This window comes from Aptenodytes forsteri, unplaced genomic scaffold, assembly GCF_000699145.1.
Source record: "Aptenodytes forsteri isolate BGI_AS27 unplaced genomic scaffold, ASM69914v1 Scaffold249, whole genome shotgun sequence".
Classification (NCBI taxonomy): Eukaryota; Metazoa; Chordata; class Aves; order Sphenisciformes; family Spheniscidae; genus Aptenodytes; species Aptenodytes forsteri.
Genome location: NW_008796188.1, coordinates 1959489 through 1976359, shown reverse-complemented (window position 1 = coordinate 1976359; position 16871 = coordinate 1959489). Strand labels below are relative to the sequence as shown.

Genomic DNA, 16871 nt, shown 5'->3' with positions numbered 1-16871 from the left:
GCCGCGCCGCCTGCGGCAGAGCCGGCAGGCACCGGCACCGCCCTCGCCTGGTGTCCATCGCCGTTCCCTGCCTCCGCCGCCCGCGAGCCGGCGGTCCAGTCTGCGGAGGTCGGCGGCCGTCACCAGCTCCCGCCGGGCGTTCCACGACCGGGAGTAGGCGCAGAAGGTGCGGTGGAAGCGCTCGCTGCCCGTCTGCGGGCCGATCTGGCCCCTGCCGATCTTCCGCCGCAGCTTCAGCAGGCTGCGGCGCTGGCGGAGGGCCAGGCTGTGCCCGTACCGCTTGGCTGCCTGCGCCTTCTGGGAGGAGGGAGGGAAGTTGAAAGAGGAGGCAGAGGACCGTGGGGGGGGGACATCACACAGCTTTGCCCAGGTGGGAGCATGTGCCACGTGCATACATACAAGACAAAAAGCACCTCAGTGACGTTACGATGCGGTGCTGGCAGGTTATAACCAATTCGTGCTGACGATTAACAGTAATAAACAACTAAGCTATTATTATACCTCTGGTTTAATTTTTCCTTGCACTTATGACAAAATTGCTCTTTAATACCTGTGTCTAGTTAAAGCGTTCACCAGACAGTTAATGTATAGGTTACATGAGTGACCAGGCACACTTAGTTCTGCTCTAATTGCAGTCCTGTACGACAAAGGGTAACATCTTCCCTCTACATTTCACACTCACTTGCGCTTGTGTCTTGCCCGGGCTGTCTGTTGTCGGATGACGTGGTGCGTTCGGGCACTCAGCGTTGACGTCAGGGGAGCGTCTCTGCTTTCCGTGGTGAGCAGGAGGCTTCAGAGCAGCTGCCTGATTAAACAAAGGACGGGTTTTCAGGCTTGTCCCCGCACCTCCTTTGACCCTGTTACACAGCTGAAGCATTGCTTGTCTCTCACCTCCCGCACCCGGTTTCTCTCACGGAAGAAGTGGCTCTCAAACGAAGCGGTTGGCTCATTCCTCTGCCTCGCCACCTTCCGCAAGCCTTTTTTTGGTTTTGCCAGTGTCGTCGCGTCTTGTTTAGAAACCAGCGGGAAGATGGGTACCTGGGCGTAAGGGCTGCCTGAACGGGGCAAAGGGAAATAGGAACCAGAGTCACTGACTGTGCAGCCAACAGTCAGCTGCCTCTTGGTGTGCCTCCTCTCGCCAGGGAAGGACTCGGTCGGTCCTGAATTCCTCACTCTGAACCATGAGTCACGGGAGCTGCCATCCGGCATGCCCAGCATTAGCAGGCGTAGATCCACAAAGGCACCAGTGCCTTGGCTACGGTGTTGAGGTGCTTGATCTGCAGCAATCCCCACGGCGTAGAGGTGCCTGTAGGGGTTGGGGTAACCCAGAGCTCACCCACCGCTAGACACTTTTTAAGCATTTAAGGCAGCCACCTTGCACACACGCCTCTGGAGAGCAATTCCTTCGCCCTAAGATCCTCTGGAGCAGAATCCGCTACAACTGTTTGATTTTGCTTCTTGCCCTGGGAGGGTTTTGGGCTGGATGGACTCACAAGGTCTGCTCCTCCAGCTCCGTTTTCTGTGATCCTCTTAGGAATTACCTTGGGAAAAGTTTGCTAACGCAGGGCTGACCCCGAGCCTTACTGAACTCAATACCAGAAGCACCGATCCTCCACCTTCGGAGAAGGCCACGTGCCAGGAGGGAACAGAAGAAGCTGTGGCAAATGCTCCAGCTGGGTTGTCGCCCTCGTAGCTCCAGTGACTTCCATTTTGGAGAGTGGGAGTGACAGCGTGCTAGCCTTACCTTTGAGGTGCTCCACGTAAGCCGCTGCCTCCCTTCTGTTCGTGGCTGAGACGTGGGCAGCGCTAACAAAGGAAGGCGTAGGGTAAACTGGCTTTTTCCAAATTTTATGGGGCTTCTTTCTGCGACGCTTGAGGAAGTCACCATCCATCCAGACTTTTTGGCCAGTGCAGTCCCTAAGCTTCTGCTGGTAGTAACTAGAAGGCAAAAGTCATTGTCCTGTGAAACACAGCCCAAGGCCCCACGCAGCGGTGGCTGCTGTGCACCGGCATATCTGGAAAGACTGGGTACATGAGGGTATTTAAACTGCAAAGGTGTGTGATAGACACATGGTGACACTTACGACAGTGTCTTTGCAGAACAGGTGCCTGAGCTATGCAGGTGCTTTCGGATGTCCAGCTAGATATGAAATATTTCTGGAAATCTAGTCTTGGGGCCCCTGTGTTCTGTATATTTTGTTATACAAGGCACAAATGTCCCAGTAGAATGGGGACCTCCCTTCTCTGTCTCGCAGAGCTAAGGCAGCTCACCTGATAATCTGAAACAGACATCTCCGGGGCAGAGCTGCCAACTCCAGCAGCTTCAAGAAGGCTTTGAAGAGGAGGATTCCTCTGGCATCAACAGAATCGAAGCTGCCCGAGTCATTTTTCCCAGGGGCTGGAGAGGAGGAGAGTGATCAGAGCCATGACTGAGCCTTGTCTTACCTTCACAGAGCTCAAAGGGAGCAGAGATCCCAGGAGCCCCCAGGAAGATCTGGACAAGTCTGGACTCAGCCATTTTCTGCTGAGTGCTGGTTAGGTATCTAGCAGGGAGGACAATTCCCTGCAGCTTATCATTAGCCAAAGAAGGTAAGGTCTTCTATTCCTTCTGTGTCCCATCTTGTAAGAGAAGAGTTTGGCCTCTGCTCTTGTAGCCAGAAGCGTCTGGACCAAATGCTGGATTCCTGCCCCTGTCCCTGAGACTGGCAAGCACAGCGATGGTCCTTCCCCACTGCTTTTCGCTGCCTCTGGGCCTGGGGGCAGAGCTAACCCTGAGCTGGCCCGCCATGGCCCATCGAGCTATTGCTGTCTTGTCTGAGTAGAGCGGCCTTTGTTTCTTTGGGTCCCAGATGCTGATTTCTTGCTCAGTACCAATTAGTCTGAGCATCAGATAAATTCGGATATCTCTGGATAAGCGAGGCTTTTGCTGGAGTAGAATGTGTCTTACTTACATATAGTCTGGGCGAAACACTTCTTGTCAGTAATGATGTCCAGAAAGTCAGAGAAATCCACCATCCTGTCTCCTGCAGGCAAGTGGCACCTCCGTTAGCAGGGCAGTTTTTTGCTGTAATTGAAATGCTGGGGCAAGCAGCTCAGAGCTGGCGCTGCAGAAAGACTTACTACTAAAATCTAAGGGTAGGAGGAATGCTGTTAAAGCTTTCACATGTAACTGGGCTGTGGAACTCGGTGCTTCAGCATGCATAAAGAGGTCCAAAGAGCGTGACATATTCATGAAGGATAGCTGCTGGTAAGTGCTAAACCCCAGCAGGCCAAGTACAGCCTCTGGCTCAGGAGACATTTTGGTACAGTATTGCCCCGGGCTGGGAAGGCACGTGGAGGAGGATTGCTTTGCATACCCAGAAATTGGCTCGGAACAACCCACAGGGGAGTAACGTGTGGTCTGGTGCACTCACTGTTGGCATCTGCACACACCAGCTCATTGTACGCCTCTTGACTGGTTAAGCTAATCCCCAGCTGCTTAGCGGTCATCTCCAGGCTGTGTAGTTTAATATTGCTGTCCGGGTCTTTGGGGAATGAGTTGAAAGCATCGGAGAATGCTGCAGGCAGGGAGAGGACAGCGGGTTAAACGGGCCAGAGGGAGGCACTGCCTATATTATATTTGTTTGGAAACAATGAACTATAACCACTGGAGATTTGGGACTGGGGTTGGGGCAGGTTGTTTCTTACTGCCAGTGGCAAAGCATCTACCTCTAAACAGCTACCGAGGGTGCAGGGGAGTTGGGGAATCTGGGCAGAGGAAGGGTGAGCCTGTATGTAATGTGAGGTGCTGGATGAGGTTGTTGGTTTAGTTCTAGCTCTGCACTTGTGAGCTTCAGTTATCTCTCTGTCAAAAAGGGGTATTGATGCTTCCTTCAATCACTGGGTCTCCAAATCCTTGGGACAGGGGATTGTCCCTTCCTTTGTGTACTCCTGGTTCTTGTCTCAGGAGGATCATGCAATGCCGCAGGAGCAAGCTAAAGGTCAAACCACTCCTGGCCATGCTGGCAACATGCCTCCCAGGGGGGAAGCCCTGGACATTACCTTTCCATTGTTTCCTTGTCATGTTCTTCGCTGCTTTGCACTCAATTCTCTGCTGAGGGATGTGTGAAAGGTCCCTGCCACACACACACAGAGGCATAAAGAGAGATGGACAGACTGACAACTGAGAGGCATGCACTGACAAGAGACCAACTGATATGCAGCTCCTGCTGATGGAGCTGGAGCAATCAATGCAGGCGCCAGACCTTCTCCCAGCCCTATGGGCCAGTGCTGGAAGGACTGCCAGAGAAGAGCTCACCACCCAGCTCCACGCTCACAACGATGGAAGTGAAACACTGTGTGGCACCTCACGTTAACTGCTCAAGGCTGCGCAGAAATGATAATGGGATCTCCGCTGTCTTCCCCAGTTCAGGCCAGCTTGGACAGAGGGCAACTGTGGCCACCCTGGTGTGTGCGGGGAAGCACAAACATCAGCCAGGAGGAAACAGCCCTGGAAACCTCCCTTGGTCACACTGCAACACTGGATGGACCAAGCTCTGTGACCCACAGCCCTTGTTGGGGCTGGTGCTCAGGAGTCCGGCCCAATCCACCACCTGTGGCTCACACATTTCTTCTCTAGGTTGATAATGCCAACACGCAGAGTGCTGTAGGGATGAGTGTGAAGGCAGGATCCCTGCACGTGATCGCATAACAAGGCCAGGGACAGCAGCAGTTCCACACACCCAATTTCCACCTTCATGCTCACCTGGTTTCCTCCCTTGTGAGGGGTTTTATCACCCTCTTCTTTGGCAGAGGCTTTGGTGTCACGCTGGTTTTGGGAGCACAGCCAGGAGAAGGAGCAACTTTTTCTGGATGTGGAAAGACAAATAAGCGGAGAGTCTCATGGGATTCCCTCCAGGCAGGACTCACAGCTGTAGCCACCTACAGCTCTGAGGCAGGAGGAGAGCTGGAAGGACCCTGCGATGACACCGGTCCCTGTTTTGTGCTACCACAGCATTAACTCACTGTCTCATCCTGCTCATGGGCAGCAGGCTATCCAGCAAAGGAAATCCTGTGCCCTCCTAGCATTCCCTGTCCTCTGCTACAGCATCTTCCCTATGGCTAATTCAAATTTCTGCTTCTTGCCACTCAAGCCTCTGATTGCCTATCCCACCTGCAGTGGATGTGGAGGGTAGTTTATTCCCCTTCCTCTGCCCTTCTCTCCAGAGTAGCCAGTGCCTGGGACAGCAGGGAGCTCTGAGGCAAACTGCCACCCATGGAGGTGACACTTCATGGACAAGCTGGTTTTCCTTTCTCTACCCCTTGAACACGGTGCCTCCTGGTAGCCAAAACCTGACTAGTCACAGGGGGAAATAACATCACACCAAGCTCTCTCTTACAGATACTGTCCTCCATCTGCTAATCCAGAACCTGGTTCGGCTGGTGGATGTGAGGCCACACAATTGTGATCGCAGCACAGCCACCCAGCATGAAGGTCCCACGGCACGGGTGGCTAAAGACCCAGGCTCAGTTCCTGCTGTCACCCCAGAAAATCTGTGAGACACTCGGCAAGGTGCTTTGGGCCATGCCCAGACTTTCAAGTCCCAAAGGACTCGACAAAACCTCGACCAGCCTGATCTAGTGCCGGCAATAATTGGCTCCATGTGGGAGGAGCCATCCAGCATGAAGGTCCCACGGCACGGGTGGCTAAAGACCCAGGCTCAGTTCCTGCTGTCACCCCAGAAAATCTGTGAGACACTCGGCAAGGTGCTTTGGGCCATGCCCAGACTTTCAAGTCCCAAAGGAGATGCCTGAGGCTTGGCTAGACAAAACCTCGACCAGCCTGATCTAGTGCCGGCAATAATTGGCTCCATGTGGGAGGCTGGTGCGGAGGCCTCCAGAGGCTGCTTCCCACCAGTATTTCTACGATTCACTCACCATTCACTTTTGCTTCTTTCAGCTTCTCTGGGTTTGAATGGATCCGTGGGGTGGCCAGGATGGAGCCCTCACCGCTGACATCAACTTTGTCCTCTATGAAAATAAAAAAGCCCCTCTGAGCATTGTTTTCCTTCTAAACATGGGTGTTTTAAGTACCATCCTAAACACGTCAGCAAGGTGTTACCACCTTCTATGCACAGCCGGAACATGGAGGGAGATTGGTTGTATAAAAATAAGAGCAGTGTTAGTAACAACTTTTGCCTTTCTCCAGCTCCATCCTCCAGAGGATTTAATTTTTTTTCAGCACATTAGTGAAATTAATCTCTCCTGCACACAGGGAGGGGAAAAGCCCTGCCATCACTGCGACAAGGGGGAAGCAGAGCGAGATGAGGTGGCTTGCGGACAAATCGGTTCTTGAAACAAGAAGGGAAACAGAAACCAGAGGGTGTCAAGTAAATTCTGTCAGTCTCAAGCAGCCCATCCAACATCTCTGATTTCCCACCCTCGTGGCTCAGGAGTTACGACACGGAGCAAGGAGCATGCTGAGAGCAATGTCGTGCTTTGATTTTTCCAGCAGTTTCAGGTTTGATGTGTTAATCTCTGATGGCCCTGAGCAATATTAGGGGTTCTGGTGGGAAACATGTTCAGTTGGAAAGTTGGACTGGGGGCAGCGTGTTTGAATCCTGGAGAAGTCAGAGTTTAGCACAGTTTCTCTTGGCGTGCTGTACTCGGGAGCTTGGCTGCACAGCCCAAGTGCTGTGAGACTGCCATGTCTAATCGCACGTGTTAAGGAAGGCTAGTGAATAGGGGAATCTGTGTGCCTGTCTGGCTTCGGTGAGTCTGCACATGGCTGTAGCGAGCACTGCAGTGAAGTTTTGGGAACCTACTGCAGCGCTGGTGTGTCTCTGGCTCTCCCTGCACAGCTTCATTACCAGCAGATTTGCAGCTCATTAAGATCGGTGGCCCCGGAGTTTTCTTCTGAAGGACTCTGTCTAATCCTGTTGGCTGTCATCTAGCAGCAACTTGTGTTATGGAGATCTTGCTCACCTTCCCCCAGGGGTGGTTGCTGAACTGACCTCACCACCTTCATGGATTCACTCGGATTCACCTTCCCATCAGCCGCAGGGTGAGAGCAGCGCTCAGCATTAGTGGAAATAACAGACACCAGAGCACAGAGGGGACGAGGTGCTGATGCTGGACCCAGTGGCAGCTACTGCACAAGTTAGGGGCTTCCCCAAGATGATGGTTAGAGCTTTCTTCCTTCCAGATCAAGGCAGGATGGAGTCCTTGGGCAGGGTCAGGCATTGGAAAAAAAGAAAGTTGAAAGCAAAAGTGCTGGGACTTGCTTCTCTACACTGTCGGGAATCCAGACTGACTTCATTGGGCACAAATCCCCCTCGTAGCATGAGGCCTCTGTGGCAACTGGGGGTACAAAAACTAATGTACTAGACCCTGCTGAGACAGGGGAGGAGGATTTTGCTACTAGAGGAGCAGTCGAGTCCCTCACCGCCAGAGACTTTCCTCCACGTTTACTCCACATGAGTGGGAACCCACAGCGTTATTTTAAGGGGATCGATTACCTCATGTAGCTTCTGTGTTAACATCACGTCCTCATCGTCTGACAAGCACTAGTACAGGCATGCAGAGGGCTTTTAACTAATCTGTTGGTTTCCAGAGATTTCTAGGCTTCCTCCAAGGAAAAAGACCTCAGATACCTACCCTTACCTTCCATGTGTCCTGAGGCTTCCATCTTCTCCTTGCTGGTCAGGTGGACCTTGCTGGCCATGGAGCCCAGGATGGAGTCGAGGTCCTGGGTGTCGCCTTTGTACCCTAAGGTAGGGCCTGGGCAGTTTTTGAATGGAGCAGGGCGTCTCGCCAGCAGCAGGGACTGGCTGTCCAGGGAGATTTCAGGCCTTGGCAATGACAGCGAAAGGGCAGCCAGAGAGACACCATCCACAGCAGCAAGACTTGGCACCTCCTGTGGCTCCAGGGTCAAGCGGGTCACCACCTTGGCCAGGTCAGAGACCAGATTATCCACAGAGGCTGTGTCCTCTGTAACAAGAAAGTGTTGGAAACCTCCTCAGCACGCTGGCAGTTAGCGCAGAGACTTGGCAAAAAAAGGTTATTAATAATAATAATAGAGACTCCTTTGCCTTTCACCTACCCTTTCCATCTCAGGATCTGAAGGACTGTAGCCATAATAATGCAATGAAACTCCCTCCCCCCCAGGCAGGGTGGGATGCTGAGGCCAAGAAAGATTAAATTCCCTTTCCATGGCCATTCATCACCCATCACCTCCCTCCATGCTGCACCATATGTAACACGCTCTGGACACAGCCCCCTTCTCCTTTGATACGCTGAGGGATGGCATTTATATCTTGCCGAGACACACAGAGTTCACACTATGCCCCCTGTGCCAAATAATGCAAAGCAAAAATTCAACACAAGATTAAAGGGAAGGAGAAATTGAGAGAATTTAACCTCTGCTTGAGTGCACAGCGTATCCCATGCCAGCCGCGGGCCAAGCACGAGCTGCAGAGACCCAGCAGCCTCCCTGTGCTCCTGTCGCCGGGTTGCTGACTACAGGGGCCATGTAGGAGCAGAGAGGAAGGAGGGAAGTATTGGTCCCCACCTCTGGTGTGTCCTAGGGCTTCCTGCAGCTTCTCACTGGCTAAGGGGACCTCCATGGTGCCCACACTGGAGTCTGTGTCCTGGATGTCAACCGTGTCCCCTGCAGTATGGGAGAAGATGGAGCTTAGTTAATGGGGAAATACGTTTGAGGAAGGAGAGCCCAAAATACAGACAAGAGTTTGCAGGGAGACTCTTGGCTGCAGCTTTAAATGTTTCACCAAAAAGGCAGTTTACAACACTGAGAACTCTCATATCTGCAAAGGATTTGGTGATTTTAGAGAATCTCACCCCAAAACTGCTTCCCAAACCAGGGCCTTTTTGCCCAGATGTAGGTTGGAGGTCCAAGCTTTCCCCAGAGCATGGCACTCTTCCATCCCAGGCTAACCCTGACTCCTTTACTGCCCTGGAGATCCTATAATGGATAAATCCCAGAGCAACCCAGTCTGATCTCTCAGCTAACCCAGCTTTGAGCAAGAGGTTGGACTAGAGATCTGCTGAGGTCCCTTCCAACCTGAATTATTCTGTGATTTTGTGCCCTGGGAAATCTCAACACTTTGGGTTTTCTTTTATTCCAGCTCTTTCTCCTCTTCCTCCACAATTCTTAAGCTTTTTGCCGAGCACCTGCTCCAGATCCTGAACAATCCCAAAGTGCAGATGTACTCACCATCCACAGCCACGTCCTCCAGTGCCTCCTGGTGATTCTGGTCTGGTAAGTGGGTTTCCACTGGGGCTAGGTGAGACTTCAGCTCTCCAACATCGACCTGCTTCCCTAGAATCAATGGGGAGATGTGTTGAATTTCAGAAAGTTTCCTAGAGACCTGGAAAACACAGTTCTGGGTTGTGAATGGGACAGAATGCACCTTAAATCATCTCCTAGCTGCATCAGGAAGCCCTTTGCTCGTTCTTGGATTTATTAACAGACGTCAGTTTACAAAAGGAGTTGATGTATTAATGGGCTCCAAGAAGCGGGAGCACTTCAGCGCTTTCAGGAATAAAAGTAGCATTAAAAAGAACCCCGGCCTGAAGTGTTGCTGCAGGAGCTGTGCCTGTGGGATGGATTGCATCTGCAGGGTATCCCCACTCTCTGGAAACCTCCATGGGGAAAATTTCCCCGGGGATTCCTGTCTGCAGTGGGAGATGATCAGAAAGCAGCACAGAAAGATGGAAAGCATCTGACCGAGCGCGTACAGACGTCACCATCTAGTGGTCCCTAACACCAACAGCCTCAATGCAGCCCAAAATTTGCAGGTTCAGCAGGGTTGGAGTTATTACCACGGGAAATGGCTTCTCCCAGGGAGCTGAGAGCAACTGCCACCTCCACCTCCACCACCTACCCCAGGAGGTACCACCGGCTGCTCACGCTCCTTTGTGCCAGCCAGCACAGTGACACAGCCCTGATTTTTTTGGGAAAAAGCCACTCCAGACTCCCAGCAGCTGGTCCTCACGGTCATGGGTCTGATCCTGCAAGCAGCCATGCCCACTGGCATCACGGGGCAGTGAACTTAGCTAAACAGGGGTCTTGTCTCATCCCACAGCTCAATGGGAAATGGAGATCTTCTGCCCAAATTGCACACGTGGCATCGCTCTGGTTTCTCCAGCATGCTGGCATCATTGAGGTGGGACAGAGGATTTCAGAGGAGCACGACGGAGCAAACAGAGTTGAACTGGATGGGGAAGAGCAGGGTTACCCTCCAGCTCCAGCACAGCCTCATCCTGCTCTTCTCCCTCCTCGTTGTACGGCCTCATGCACAGGTTGAACATGCTCTTCCTACCAAGGAGCAGATGGACACATGTGAGACGACCTTGCCCAGCACTCGTCCCTCAGCTTTGGGGGCCCAGATCACCCTTGGGGGAGACCTGGAGTGGGACTGGCTCAAACCCCAGATGGTCCCTGCGTTACCTGTTCTGGGGTGTGACAGCCGCCTCGCGGGGGCTGGGGGCTATGTGCTGCAATGCTTGGGAGCCGCTCTCTGTGGCACTGCTGGCCCTTGAGGCTCGCTGCTGTGGCTGATTCTGGCCATCGCCCATGTAGTTATTTTTCTTCTTCTTGCCCCGTGGCTGCCATTCCTTCCATAACACCTCGAAGGAAGAGGGGGTCTGGGGCGGGGAGCACCCGCACCATCAAATAACACCTCGAAGGAAGAGGGGGTCTGGGGTGGGGAGCACCCGCACCATCACTGTCTGAGCACAGGCTGAGCCCAGGGAGGGGAAATGGGCGGGACCTGGCAGCCCCCATATGGGGAGCTCTGGGAGGGTCCAGTCCTCCATCTCTGGAGGGTCCCCAGCTCCTTTGCAGGAGTCTACCCGAGGCTGGGCCATACTGGGGTGCTCAGCAGTGGCCAAATCCACCTCCAGGCCAAATCCTTGCCTGTGCTTACCAGGAGAATATACGGACACGCAGCCCCTGGCATGACCTAGCTGCATCCCTGGGGATGAGGGTTGCATGGATAGGTGATAGGCATGCAGATTTGGGGTGTGGACACGCTTCCGAAAGAACTCGTGTGAATGTGTGCGGGGGCCAGCGCTGCCCACCCTCACCTGCATTGCTTTATCTGCCTTTGGCACGTTCTTCCTGCACACCTCCTGCCTGGGTGGATACGTCTCGGCCATCAGTACCATGCACCACGGGGCAGCCCCCCTGCAATGTTGGCACCATCCTCCATCACCCTCCCCTTCCCATCCTGCAGCTTTTCTGCCTTCAGGACAAGCGGGGAACATAAGGAGACCGAAACATGGGCAAATGTGGGCTCCCTCCGTCCAAGGAGGCAGCCCCTCACTCACTTGGAAGTCCTGCTGGATGTGGATTTCTTGCTGGACTTGGCACTCCTGCTGGATGTAGAGGTCCTGCTGGATGTGGAGGTCCTGCTGGGGGCCGATGGGGCTTGGAAGCAGGCAGATGTGTCCCGACTTTCTGCTGAGCCACATCGTGGTGGCTGCTGCTGAGCCTCGGTGCCTGCGGGGCCGCAGGGTTTCGGCAGCTTGCTGGGGTCCATCCCCTCCTCGTCCCAGCTCTGCTGCGAACAGGGGCACCCGCAGGGCCCCGCTGACACCCAGGGGTCTCACACCCAGCGGGGCTGTGACTGAGGGCACAGCTGGGAAGGATGCAACCCGGAGCTCTGTGCTTGTGGCGGGGCGGTCCTGCTGGATGTGGAGGTCCTGCTGGATGTGGAGGTCCTGCTGGATGTGGAGGTCCTGCTGGGGGCCGATGGGGCTTGGAAGCAGGCAGATGTGTCCCGACTTTCTGCTGAGCCACATCGTGGTGGCTGCTGCTGAGCCTCGGTGCCTGCGGGGCCGCAGGGTTTCGGCAGCTTGCTGGGGTCCATCCCCTCCTCGTCCCAGCTCTGCTGCGAACAGGGGCACCCGCAGGGCCCCGCTGACACCCAGGGGTCTCACACCCAGCGGGGCTGTGACTGAGGGCACAGCTGGGAAGGATGCAACCCGGAGCTCTGTGCTTGTGGCGGGGCAGGAGGTGACTTCAGTGCCAGGGGCTGTCTAGCAAGAGGGTGCTGCAGAGCTGGGTTCCCCCCCAGCACCCCGTGTCCCCCTGCCCTGCTCCAGGGACCCCGCAGCTGATTCACCCTCTGAGCGACTGCCCCGGGGGCTCGGGTGCATCCAGGCAGCGCGGGGCAGTCCCCAAGCTCGCTGCCTGGTGTCACCTCTCTATCCCTGTTCTGCCTCTGATGTCACAGAGCGCCTGGTGGCACCAGTGGCATTCCCAGGCTCAGCTCCCCCCCACCAGCAAAATGGGACACGGTCTGATGAAGTCCAATGGGGTGTCTAAGGCACAGGGTGGCACAGGGATGGGGACAACATCCAGGGCCTGAGGACAATTGTGCCTCCATCCCTCTGGCTGCTGCTTGCTGGGCCCTGCGCCATGCCCGTAGCCCTGAGCAGGATCAGCCCCTGTGCAGGCTGGATGCGACCTGCAGGAAGGACCCTCGCTGGCTGGGCTCAGCAGGGACAGTGGGGCAGGTTCCCAGGTCGGATGACCCGGGGTGGGTGGCTGCCCTGAACCCCAGGGTGGCACCGCACCCCTGTGGCACCAGGAGCTCTGCAGCATCGTGGAGCGGGTGCCCGAACCGAGCGCTGCTTCAGGGCAAGCACAGAGGGATCAGCTGAAACCCCTGCACCCCAAACTCCCTCTCCAGCTCACTCTGTGCTGGGGCAGCCCCAGACAGCTTGGGGGTCTCATCCTGCTCCTTTGTGTTGCAGCCAGGCTCTGCCTTGGGCACCCCTTTGCCTTCCCCTCAGCCCACCCTGCAGCTGAAATGCTCTTCCTGGGGGCCAAATGCAGCTGAGCCCAACCCAAACCAACCCCAGAGCCCGCTTGGGTGCTGTTAACACCCACCTTGAGCCCCTGCCCGGTGCAGCTGGGGGCACTGAGTGCTGCCCGGTGCAGCTGGGGGCACTGAGTGCTGCCCGGTGCAGCTGGGGGCACTGAGTGCTGCCCGGTGCAGCTGGGGGCACTGAGTGCTGCCCCAGGTGCCTGGACCTGCTGCATGGGCTGGGGGCACCCCATGGCCCGGTGGGTGTGTCAGAGAGCTGGGAGAACAGTTTTTCTGGCACTTTCTGTGGTCCCAAAATGCTGCTTTGAAGGGTGGCCGCTGGGTGTCCCCGCAGCCCTGTACAATGCGGCGCTGAGCGGGTGCACAGGCTGGGTGCTCAGAGCTGGGGGCACAGGCAGGACCCTGCTCCCAGGTTTAGCACCTTCATTCCCAGCCCAGGCCCCAGCTGTCCCTGGGACGGTCCTGCAGCGGTCCCAGCCCAGCTCCCCTCCTCTGGGGGCTTCTCCAGTAGACTGGAGGGCTCACAGGGACCTGTGGGGCAGGATGGGGGGCTGCTGGGGTTCACCCCACTTGCAACAAAGCAAGGTGGCTGCCAGGAGTACCACAGTCTGCAGTGGACTCTGGCCCACCCTGTGCCCCCAAATGTGTTACCCACCCCCAGGAGGGCACCAGTAACAGCAGAGACCCCCAGGGGGGCCCACAGCCCTGCTTGCACTGGCTCCCCCATCCCTCAACCCATCCCGGCCCAGACCAGCTCCCTGAGTCATGCTGGGGTGCCAGGGGCTACCCACAGGGCAGGAGGCCTGGGCGCAGACCGCTGGTGCGGACACCGACACCGTTAGTAGTTCGAAGTTTTTTCATTTTATTTATTTTTATTTCTGTGGCGTGAATCGCTGCCGCTCTGGTGCTGCCCTCCACCCCCTGCCCCAGGGCTCAGCCCCAGCTCCCACCCCAGCATCAGCGACTGCTGCCTGCAGCCAGCCCCTACCACTGCCCCTGCTCCCATGCTGCTGGGGACAGGCCAGCCAGGGAAGAGGGGGAAACACAACCACCACCAACTTGGCCAACGCGCTGCTGGGGGCCTGGGGGGCAGCTCCACGCAGAGCACAAGGTCGCTGTTGCTTTTTGGTGCAATCGAGGGGAATAGAGGCACCAGGTTCTGGCTGGGGCATGGACCCGACAGCAGCACTGTCACAGCCGAACTCTGCTACCAGGACATTTTTTTTGTTTTCCCACAGGGGGCAAACCACAGGTGATACACAGCCCCAGGCAGCAGGACATGGCCCGAACCCTGCCTGCTCTTTTGGAACCCTGAGCTACACAGAAAACCAAGCACGGTGCAGTTACGTAGGCCAAAAAGCACAGAAAAGGGAGAGAGGTGGCCAGGCTCAAGGGATAATGGGCATCAAAACCCTCCCCAGGCTGCTGCCTGCACATCCATGTGCTTTGTGTCACAGGGACGGTGGAGGGGCACACGGGGAGCTCAGCACCATCCCAGTGGCTGAGCCAGGCTGCAGCTGGGACCAGCACAGCTGATGCTACATAGAGTCGGCCAGTGGTGCAAACTGAGTGTGCGTGGAGGGAATGAGGAAGGGCACCATGATGCTGGGGCACTGCTTTTCACTGTCCCAGGCCCCAGCAGCGCCAGAAACATGTGGCTGCAAGAAGCAGGGGGCCGCCGGGTTGCTCAAGTGGTGTCCTCAACCCACAAAGCCACGCGATGGCTCCTGCCTGCTGGCAGCGAGCGTAGCTGCCCTGTCCCCCAAGGAGATGGCTCCTGTACCCAGGGGGACGGCGTCTGTCCAGTGCACGAGGGGACTCTCCGAGCAGGCAGAGCTTCACCAGCTTGGGCCATGGAGGAGAGCACAGCTCAAGCCTTCAGTCTGAGCAGCCGCTCCCAAAATCCTCTTGGCCCAATGAGCACCTAACAGTTCACAGACTCGCGAGGCAGAGAAAGTCCCATTTTTCTGCATTCAGTGTATGGAGGGGCCGGTGACTCCTGTGAGGCGACCCGCCGAGGTAAGGACGAGAGGTTTGCTGTGGAAAGCACGTCCCTGCAGTTACAGTGGGGTGACGGACAACGGCCTCGGAGGCAGTCAAGGGATTGTTAAATTACACGCAGACACACTCACACGCAGACACACACAAGCTCTTCTGTAAACCGGATCCAGAAGATCCCACAGTCAGCGCTGGATGCAGCGTCCTTACATGTTCCCACGGTACGTGATGTTGGTGAAGGTAGATGTAGCCTCTTTGTATAAAGGGTTGTGGCCCTAGAAGAAGAAGGAAGAAGAGCATCATCACTCTGTGCTTGGCATCAGCATTCACTCTACAGCTGAGGAAACTGAGGCACCATTTCGGCATTGAGTGGTGGATCCATGTCTTCGCTCAAGGCTTTGGCTGTGCAGTTTAATGGCTCCCCATGAGGTTTCATAGGAGAGAGCAGGGAAAAGCTGCCGTGGAGGAAAGAAAAGGCAGCAGGAGCTCAGGAGCAGAGAGGCCTCCTGAAAGAGCCACCCCATCCCACCCCATCCCTTCCCTCTGGGGAGGTGGAGGAGAGGTGGGGGACAGGCGCTGGTGTCATCCCAGCTCCCTCATGCTCCAGGTGCCTCAGCCCTTCCAGCCTCCCACAGCAGGAGGGACCTTCCGCCTCGCTCACGGGATGGAAACACTGGTGTGGGCAGTGAGTAAGAGGGTCACGCTGGTGACAAGTGCTTGGGATATGCTGGAGGTGGGAAAAAATCATCTGGGACATGTGCACAGCCCCTGGGACCGCAGCAGGCTAGGGGAAGGGGTGTCCAGGCTGGCAGTGCCACCCCAAGTCCTGCCTGTGACACTGTGCCATGCTTCAGAGATGGATGGGGCAAGCTGGTCCCTAAGGACCATGCCCTGGCACCACAGACAGCAACTGGGCTTTCGTGCTGGGAGCACTGGGATCTGGATCCATTCAGCCCAGGGGCTGCGGGATTCAGGGACTCCTGCCCGGCACACCCAACCTGCTGGTCCTCACCGTGTCCCACTTGGCCCTGGCCTTCTCCTCCTCGAAGCGGGCAAACTCCCGGCGGTCGTGGATGGTGATGAGGAGCTTCCAGATGAGCAGGGCGGCAAGGCCAATGAGCAGGATGGCGCCTGTCACCGATGAGGAGCTTCCAGATGAGCAGGGCGGCGAGGCCGATGAGCAGGATGGCGCCTGTCACTGAGAGCAGGACCACCAGGATGTCTGGCCCCTTCGGACAGTCTGGAGGAGGGAGGAGGGCAGAGTTGGTGGGGCTCAGCACCCCCAGGGCAATTAAAAGCAGCTCTGGGGCTGCCTGGCCATGGGTACACGGAGCTCCTCTGGTCTCAGGAGGGCTTCATCCTCCCCTGTTTGGGAGCAGGAGTCTCCACCCTTGAGCATAGCAGGCTCTGAAAAGGAGGATCCCATCCATGGGGTGCACGTGCTGAGATCCTCGAGCTCCTGTCTATAGGGTAGAGGTCTGCACCCAAGTCTGGAGCAGTCCAGGTCAGGGGTGTCACAGGTCCCACCCACGGTGGGGGATGACACCGGAGACCAAGTCCTTGGGCTGGTGGAAGTTCATCCCCAAACCACCAGCCCAGCTGACGCCCCGCCCCACCCCTACTCTTTGGCTGTGCGTCAATGCCGTATCGGCAAGCCGGGACGGCAAGATCCGGTGCGAACCCCCGCAGCCACCCTGCTCCCCCCCCCATGCTGCCTGGGGTTGTGCAGCCACAGCTCTCCCCTCTGGGTGCGGGGGTCGGGGAGGGTGGGCTGCAGCCCTGCCGATAGCAGGCAGCTGTAATTAGAGCTGGCAGCTGCCTTTGCGGCCCTGCTTTCAAAGGATCTGCGGCCATGCAGCCCCCGGCTCAGCTGGAAATCAGACCTCGAGGTCGCTGGAGACCCCCGGTGCGAACCCCCGCAGCCACCCTGCTCCCCCCCCCATGCTGCCTGGGGTTGTGCAGCCACAGCTCTCCCCTCTGGGTGCGGGGGTCGGGGAGGGTGGGCTGCAGCCCTGCCGATAGCAGGCAGCCGTAATTAGA

General features: G+C 56.4%; 2 protein-coding genes across 2 annotated transcripts in view; both read right to left on the bottom strand.

Annotated features, from left to right (window-relative positions):
• Window positions 1-1209, bottom strand: part of LOC103906101 (methyltransferase-like protein 2) — a 14325-nt gene extending 13116 nt beyond the window's left edge. Inside the window, exons 1-3 of the mRNA XM_009287940.1 lie at window positions 892-1209; window positions 683-805; window positions 8-297 (exon numbers count right to left, since the gene is read on the bottom strand). Coding sequence (XP_009286215.1) covers window positions 8-297; window positions 683-805; window positions 892-1209 — 731 coding nt within the window. The remainder of the gene's footprint in view (window positions 1-7; window positions 298-682; window positions 806-891) is intronic.
• Window positions 1210-14785: 13576 nt separating this feature from the next.
• Window positions 14786-16871, bottom strand: part of ITGB3 (integrin subunit beta 3) — a 21428-nt gene continuing 19342 nt past the window's right edge. The window contains exons 14-16 of the mRNA XM_009287885.2: window positions 16024-16071; window positions 15844-15962; window positions 14786-15106 (exon numbers count right to left, since the gene is read on the bottom strand). Coding sequence (XP_009286160.1) covers window positions 15038-15106; window positions 15844-15962; window positions 16024-16071 — 236 coding nt within the window. The 3' untranslated portion in view covers window positions 14786-15037. The remainder of the gene's footprint in view (window positions 15107-15843; window positions 15963-16023; window positions 16072-16871) is intronic.